Source organism: Leptopilina boulardi, unplaced genomic scaffold, assembly GCF_019393585.1.
Source record: "Leptopilina boulardi isolate dan_hultmark-lab unplaced genomic scaffold, ZJU_Lbou_2.1 LbouV2_377, whole genome shotgun sequence".
NCBI lineage: Eukaryota > Metazoa > Arthropoda > Insecta > Hymenoptera > Figitidae > Leptopilina > Leptopilina boulardi.
In genome coordinates, this window is record NW_026137948.1 from 1,738,208 (window position 1) to 1,746,313 (window position 8,106).

The 8,106-nt window shown below is 42.9% G+C and overlaps 2 protein-coding genes across 2 annotated transcripts; both read left to right on the forward strand.

The window, feature by feature from the left end:
- The first annotated feature begins 2,136 nt into the window (after positions 1–2,136).
- On the forward strand, positions 2,137–3,693 carry LOC127287917 (uncharacterized). Its single transcript, XM_051315070.1, has one exon. It carries the CDS (start codon positions 2,137–2,139, stop codon positions 3,691–3,693), a length of 1,557 nt encoding a protein of 518 aa, XP_051171027.1.
- A 108-nt stretch (positions 3,694–3,801) lies between these two features.
- Positions 3,802–7,680, forward strand: LOC127287918 (uncharacterized). The gene has a single exon (XM_051315071.1). The coding sequence runs from the start codon at positions 3,802–3,804 to the stop codon at positions 7,678–7,680; it is 3,879 nt and encodes a 1,292-aa protein (XP_051171028.1).
- The last annotated feature ends 426 nt before the right edge of the window (positions 7,681–8,106 follow it).

Genomic DNA, 8,106 nt, shown 5'->3' on the forward strand with positions numbered 1-8,106 from the left:
ATTTAGTAACTTAAGATTTCATTGAAAAGTAGAACCGACAAAGTGGGACCTTCTCATACGAACGTCCGCATCTATTTAATTAAATCCACTAGATGTGTGAATGTCAGAATATATTTTTATCCAGAAGCACAACAAATGTTACATGAAACTGTCAGAAATCGCAATTTTCCAAAGGAATGACAAAATGGGCTCTTTTTTTAAAAAGAAACAATTAAATTAAACATTTAATTAAAAATAAATTAATTAAGCCTGCAGAATTCGACGTGTGAAACCCTCTAGTTTAAAAAAATAAGAAATAATAAAGATGTTTCACCAATAAATTGCGATTATCTCGAAAACATGAACTGACAAAATTATACGTTTTCATGTGAATGTCCACCAAATATTTAATTATTATATTGCAATTAGGATATCCATAGGATCTCCCAGGGATATCCGTTGATGTTCTATGGATATCCTAAAGATATTCTAATTTCTGGATACGACTAGGACGTCCGTCGGATGTCCTAGAATATACTTTGATGTTAGGGTTCCCATCCAAGATTATTAAAATTGAATGAAAATTTTACTGTAAAGTTATTTAAATTATTTCTGTTTTAACTAAGGATTTTAAATCATACAAAAAAATATTTAAATAATATCAAACCTTTTATTTACTTTAAAGTTGCAGTAAATTGTTTTCATTGATAATAAACTTATTTACCTATTTCTAACTACTTCCATTTCTTCACGAGTAGATGGAAATGCAATCCATCTGGGCATTATTTCTTGCATTGCATTAATGGTATTGTGAATCGAGTGACTTATTGATGATTGAATTCTGTACTTTTTTAAATTAATGATTTGATTTAGAGGTGTACAAACTACAAACATGAATTGTTTTATTCGAATATAGAAATATCAAATTCGACTCCAAGAAAAAATTCGATTTAAATTATAAAGATATGTCAAAAATTTTGAATTGTTTAATTCAATTTTGCATAGCTCTCGAAAAAAGGTTGAATTTTTAATCAATTTTTTTTTGTGTTCAATTCTGAGTGAATTGAATATTGTGAAATTTGGTGTTGTGCGCGATAATTTGAATTTACGCATCAAGTTAACACGTGAGGGCGCTAACATGTCACGGCGTCGTCGTTCCGCGCATCTCTTTAAATTTTAGTACTCACCAGATATCTCTAGAGGTTAGATCTCATCTATCTCAAGGCATTAATCTGTTCATTTTCTAAGTTAATAATCACTTAACTTTAGTTTATTTATCAAGCTCAATTTTATAACAAGGTATTTTATCACTCGGGTTGTCTCTCACACAATTATCGGTCGCGAAATCAAAGGTTAATCTCACGTGCGTCGAAAACGTGCTCAGACCGGCATTGCCGCCAGCTGAGAAAACCAAGACAATTCTAGAAACTCTAAGGAAATTCTCACCTTCTTAAGTGTAAATATTGTGTGTTCGCTGATCAGCAATAAAGTGTTGTTTTTTTTGTGTAAACTTTCCGAGGTTTTATTTCACTGTGAATTTTTGATAACAGACCTATTTCCTCACCAGTAAGGTTTTGCTCCCTCTCAAACATTTTTTGGTCCTTCGAGCCGGATGGCCTGTGAAAAAAGTGCATAGTGAAATTTCGAAGTGTTTGCCACAACGACATTTTCAAGGAAAGTGCTCAGTGAACAATCAACGAAGGAATCATTCTCGTGGCGTCTCAGCGTTGCACGCCTCAAGGATTCTCTCAGTTCCCGCCATCTTGGACTCTCTCTCCCTACCAGTGGTGCGCGCTCTCTCTTTCTCATTGGGAAGTGATCTCTCTCTCAACACGTGGTGCGCGCTCTCTCTCTCTCTCATTGGAAACGAGTTCTCTCCTGTGTGCGCGCTCCCACTCTCACGGTTCCCCTCCTCTCGCAACGTCACAGTGCCGCGCTACAAGGATCCGCTCACCAATCTTCAGTGAGCGCCATATTGCTTCTCTCCCCTCTGCTCGGCGGCTACAGCTGACGACCGGTGCACGTTACAGCTGTGCTCACGCATCGAGGCTTCACGCACCCTTTCTCTCTCGCTCTCGTTGCGCGTCGCACTATTGCTTACACACCACTCAACTCCATTTGGTCTCGTTTTCCCTCGTTCTTTCAAATCTCTAAATCATGTCAAATAACGAGAAAAATTCAATTGAGGAATTCTTTGATGGCATGGAAAACCCCGACAAGGAAAAAACCGACAAGGATAATCTCACCAAGGACGAATCAAAAAAGGAAAAGTCACCTGAATCAATCTCCAAGGTGCATCTTGAACCTAAGATCCTTCTCAAGGTCCCTTCTGATCACGTGTCACGTGTCAGCTCAAAGGTAACAGATGACGATCAATCAAAAATCGATTCTGCTCGCAAACCATCATCCAAGGTAGAACTCAAGGTATCAACTCAGTTCACAAGGCTCAAAATCATGGAAAATACGTTCGCAGATTTACAACGAGGACTTTTTGTGGACAATGCGGATTTTTTGGAACTAAGGATTCAGATTCTCGAGAAGAATTATGAGGAGTTCTGCGAGATTCATGATGAACTCATCACCAGTAGTTCGGCCAAATTTCTTAAACACCCTTATGTACAGGAGGATGTTTTCGGACAATTTGTTGAAGCTTACACCAAGGCAAGGGACGCGATGCTGTACCACGTGTGCAAGCTTCGAAAATCGGAACCTCCCGCTCTCACCCACTCACCCTCATCATCGGAAGTGCGATCTTCAGGGAAGCTCCCCAAAATTCCTCTTCCAACTTTTTCGGGCGATTACTCAGCTTGGAATAGCTACAAGGATCTCTTCTCTTCTTTGGTCACAAATGACCCAAAGATATCAACTGTGGAGAAGATGCAATACCTTAAGGTTAGTCTTACTGGTGAAGCGGCTCAACTCATCTCAAATCTCTCAGTTTCCAATGACAGTTTCGAATCTGCCTGGAACATTGTCGTTTCTCGGTACGACAACAAAAGGTTACTCATCACTCGACACATGGAACAGCTCTTCTCAACCACTATCATCCCCCCAAAGTCCGCGCAAGGTTTAAACACTCTCTTGTCCTCAACTACGGAAGCGTTAAACGCCCTCTCAACTCTCGGTTTGCCAGTGGACCAATGGGACCAAGTTTTGGTGCATCACATCTCAAAACGGCTCGACACTCACACTCGAGAAGGTTGGGAGATCAAACTCGGATCAAGGCTGGATCCCCCCACCTACACTCAACTCAAGGATTTCCTCACTGGTCGAGCTCGTGCTCTTGAGAGTATCTCCAGCTATTCTCAACCAACAAAGAACCAAGCATCAACATCAGGCAAATCTCAAGGTAACTCATCATCTCAAAGGGCATTCGCTGGATCCACTCAATCCCCAAGCCAACAAGGTTCATCATCATCATGCTCAATGTGCGGTAAATCTCATTTCGTGGTCAGATGTGAGAAATTCCGAGATCTGAAGCCTACCGAAAGAAGGCAATTTGTCATCAAGGAACGCCTTTGTTTCAACTGCTTGGGACCCCACAGTGCTAGTGCGTGTAGGAGTGAAAAAAGGTGTCAAGAGTGTGAGGGTAAACATCACACCATGATCCATCAATCCACTGCACCCAAGATCAACAAGGATACTAATCAACCATCAAAGGACAAGGATCAAGATCAAGGAACAAGTACATCAAACAGCTCCAAGGTCAATTGACGTGGGACGCAGCTCGACGGCGAAGGATTTCACTCAAGGCCAGTGGTTCTCCTCGCCACTGCACGTGCTCTTCTCATCACTCAACAAGGTACTCCTCATCCAGTTCGTATGCTCATTGATTCCGGATCTGAACTCTCTTTCATTTCGGAATCAACGGTATCTCATCTCAATCTAACAAGGTATCACTCAAACATCTCAATCATCGGCATTGGAGCAACAAATTCTGGTAACACTCGAGGAGTTGTTTCAATCACTCTCAAATCAATCCATTCCTCAAAATCAATTTCTCTCCACGCATACGTTCTTTCAAAATTGTCGTCAACGCTTCCTACCACCACTCTTCCATCTCTCAAATGGTCTCATCTTCAAAACATCCCTCTTGCCGATCCCGATTACATCATTCCAATGAAAGTTGATCTCATCATTGGAGCGGACGTGTATGCTCAAATCATTCAACCGGACATCATCAAGGGACCTTCCTCAACACCCATGGCTCAACTTACCATCTTTGGTTGGGTAATTCTGGGACCAACCGATGGCAATTCAATCAAGGAACATTCATCTCATCATCTGATTGTGGATCAGCAACTGGATGATCTTCAAGATCTTCTCACTAAATTCTGGACTCAAGAAGAAGTACCTACCAAGGAAAAGGATCAACTCACAACTCAAGAATTGGAATGCGAGGAGCATTTCAAGGCCACTTACTCAAGGGACTCCAAGGGCAAATACATCATTCGACTTCCAATCTCATCATCACCGAGTCAACTTGGCGACTCATTCTTCAAGGCTCAACGGTGTCTTCATCGGCTCTTCAAACGATTTTCAACTCAAGGACTTCTTAAGGATCGCTACTTTGCATTTCTTACGGAATATGAAGCTGATGGACACATGGTCAAGGCTCCTCCAAGGGATAGTAGCCTTACAAACTATTATCTACCTCATCACGGAATCCTCAGGGAGCAAAGTACCACAACAAAATTAAGGGTTGTTTTCAATGGTTCAAGCCCTTCCACATCCGGTGCCTCTCTCAACTCAATACTTCACACTGGTGCAAAACTTCAAAAGGACATCTCCGACATTTTACTCTGGGTAAGAAGATTTCGATACATCTTTTCTACGAACATCACCAAGATGTTCAGACAAATCAAGGTACATCCGGACGATTGGGATCTACAACGAATCATCTGGGTGGATTCAAACAACAAGGAAATCTCTTACCAACTCACCACGGTCACCTACGGAACAAAATCTGCACCATTCTTGGCGGTAAGGGTACTTTTACAACTCATTCAAGACGAAGGTTACAGGTTTCCTCTGGCTGTGCCCGCACTTCTCAATGGTCGATACATGGACGACATCTACGGTGGTTCTGATGAGGTGTCAGAACTCAAGGACATAGCCAAGGATCTCATCGATCTTCTCAACTCTGGCGGATTCCCTCTAGCTAAATGGCAAAGCAATCACCCCGATTTCTTCGACGCTGTAACAAGGAAAGGCGACTTGAATTCCCACTTAATCGATCACACTCAAACCAAGGTTCTCGGTCTCTCATGGTGTCCAAGGTCAGATGAATTCAAGTTCTCATTTGAGCCAACATCTCTCCCAGGTCAAGGAATATCCAAAAGGTCTATCTTATCCGAGGTATCTCAATTGTTTGATCCCCTAGGATTTCTTTCTCCCGTCATCATCCGAGCCAAAATGTTGCTGCAGGAACTGTGGCTTGAGAAATTGGGTTGGGACGACCCTTTATCTGAGAAACTATCTTCAAGGTGGATCAAATTCAAGGAAGAGCTAGCTCAACTCCCCGCGATCTCAATCCCTCGATGGCTCAATCTCACATCAACCTCAACTACGGAAATTCATGGATTCTCGGACGCATCACAACTCGCAATGGCAGCTGTTGTTTTTCTCAAAACCTCGGAACCAAACCAAGAATCAAAAGTTACATTTGTTTGTGCCAAAACCAAGGTTGCTCCCCTCAAACGTCTAACCATTCCAAGGTTGGAACTCTCGGCTGCTCAACTCTTGGCACGACTTGTGAACTACGTTCAACGGACCCTGGAATTATGTCAAGTTCCAGTATTCCTGTGGACAGACTCATCGGTAGCCCTCACTTGGATCAACAGCCACCCCTCTCGTTGGAAGGAATTTGTACACAACAGGGTATCTTCGATCCATGACCTCGTCCCTCAAGGTCAATGGAGATTCATCAAAGGAAAAGAAAATCCTGCTGACTGTGCATCAAGGGGCCTATCAATTCAACAACTCTCTCAACATCACTTCTGGTGGAATGGTCCACCATGGCTCAAGGACATCAAGGAAAACTGGCCCTCATCAACCTCAAGGTCGGATTCATCAGCTCAAGTCGAAGAAAGACCAGGATTAACATTTACTGTTACCACCTCTCACCCCCAATTGTGGGATCTGATTCATCAATACTCAGATCTGCACTCATTGTTAAAAATCACCTCAATTTGCCTCAGATTTCTCGCTATTCTCAAAAGGATTTCCAACTCTTCTCTGGCCAACCCAATCGGACTCAAGGATCTCGATCTTGCAAGGACATTCTGGATCAAGAATATTCAAGTGGCCTACTTCTCAGCAGACATCAAGGATCTCAATCGAGGCACAAAATTCTCAAGGTCTCATCCGCTTTCCAAACTCAATCCATTCATCGATCATCAAGGTATTCTCAGAGTCGGAGGTCGACTCAAACACTCAAGTTTGGATCACGAAAGCAAACATCCTGCTATTCTACCCAAGGATTCTCCCCTCACTCGACTTCTGATAGCGGATGCTCATTCAAGGACTCTTCACGGAGGAACTCAACTCACCTTGACTCATCTAAGGAATTCCTACTGGATCATCGGAGGAAGACAACCAGTAAGGTCATTCATTCTCAAGTGCATTCCTTGTGCTCGACAAAGAGGAATTCGTGCTCAACAACTCATGGGTCAACTACCTTTGGAAAGAATCACCCCTTCAAGGCCATTTCTCACTTCTGGGGTTGACTACGCCGGTCCAATCACCCTCAAATCCTGGACAGGTCGTGGAGCTAAAACGAAAAAGGGATGGATTTGTCTCTTTGTGTGCTTCTCATCATCGGCTCTGCATCTCGAGGTAGTGACGGATTATTCCACCAACGGATTTCTCGCAGCCTACCGCCGATTTGTCTCAAGGAGAGGTATTTGTCAAACACTCTACAGTGATTGTGGTACCAACTTCATCGGCGCGGACACTACTCTCAAGCAACTCTTCAAGGACGGATCTCAAGAAGCCAAGGAACTCTCTCAACTACTGATCAAGGACGGCACCTCCTGGAAATTCAACCCTCCAGCAGCTCCACACATGGGTGGAAAATGGGAAGCTGCCGTGAAATCAATCAAGTATCATCTCAGAAGGACGATCGGCGAGACGATTTTGACGTACGAGGAATTTACGACTCTTCTTACGCAAATCGAAGCGGTTCTCAACTCCCGACCATTGGAACCTCTTACAGAGGACCCTGACGACTTGTCAGTTCTCACACCAGGACATTTTCTCATCGGGGAACCACTCACATCAATACCGGAACCATCCCTCTTGGACCTGAAAACTTCAAGGTTAACAAGGTGGAAATTGATTCAACAACAAGCTCAATTTTTCTGGGCGAAGTGGTCCACCTGTTATCTTCAACAACAACTCGCTATCTCCAAGTGGCATCATCCAACACATCAAATCAAGGTTGGTTCTCTAGTTCTCCTCACTGACGAAAGGTTCCCTCCCTCAAAATGGCCTTTAGCTAGGGTCACTGCATTATACCCTGGCAAGGACGGTCTCACCAGAGTCGTTTCAATTAAAACTGCAACGACACATCTCAAACGACCAATCACCAAGTTGGCTGTGCTCCCTATCTCGACGGAAGAAGCTCTCAAGGACATAACTCAACCTAAATGGATCGTCAACTCCGTTGCCGATGGGGGGAGTATGTTCAATTCTGAGTGAATTGAATATTGTGAAATTTGGTGTTGTGCGCGATAATTTGAATGTACGCATCAAGTTAACACGCGAGGGCGCTAACATGTCACGGCGTCGTCGTTCCGCGCATCTCTTTAAATTTTAGTACTCACCAGATATCTCTAGAGGTTAGATCTCATCTATCTCAAGGCATTAATCTGTTCATTTTCTAAGTTAATAATCACTTAACTTTAGTTTATTTATCAAGCTCAATTTTATAACAAGGTATTTTATCACTCGGGTTGTCTCTCACACAATTATCGGTCGCGAAATCAAAGGTTAATCTCACGTGCGTCGAAAACGTGCTCAGACCGGCATTGCCGCCAGCTGAGAAAACCAAGACAATTCTAGAAACTCTAAGGAAATTCTCACCTTCTTAAGTGTAAATATTGTGTGTTCGCTGATCAGCAATAA

Bases quoted from the DNA above. Each gene is read 5' to 3' on its own strand.
- LOC127287917 (XM_051315070.1), top strand. From the start codon at position 2,137: ATGTCAAATAACGAGAAAAATTCAATTGAGGAATTCTTTGATGGCATG.
- LOC127287918 (XM_051315071.1), top strand. From the start codon at position 3,802: ATGCTCATTGATTCCGGATCTGAACTCTCTTTCATTTCGGAATCAACG.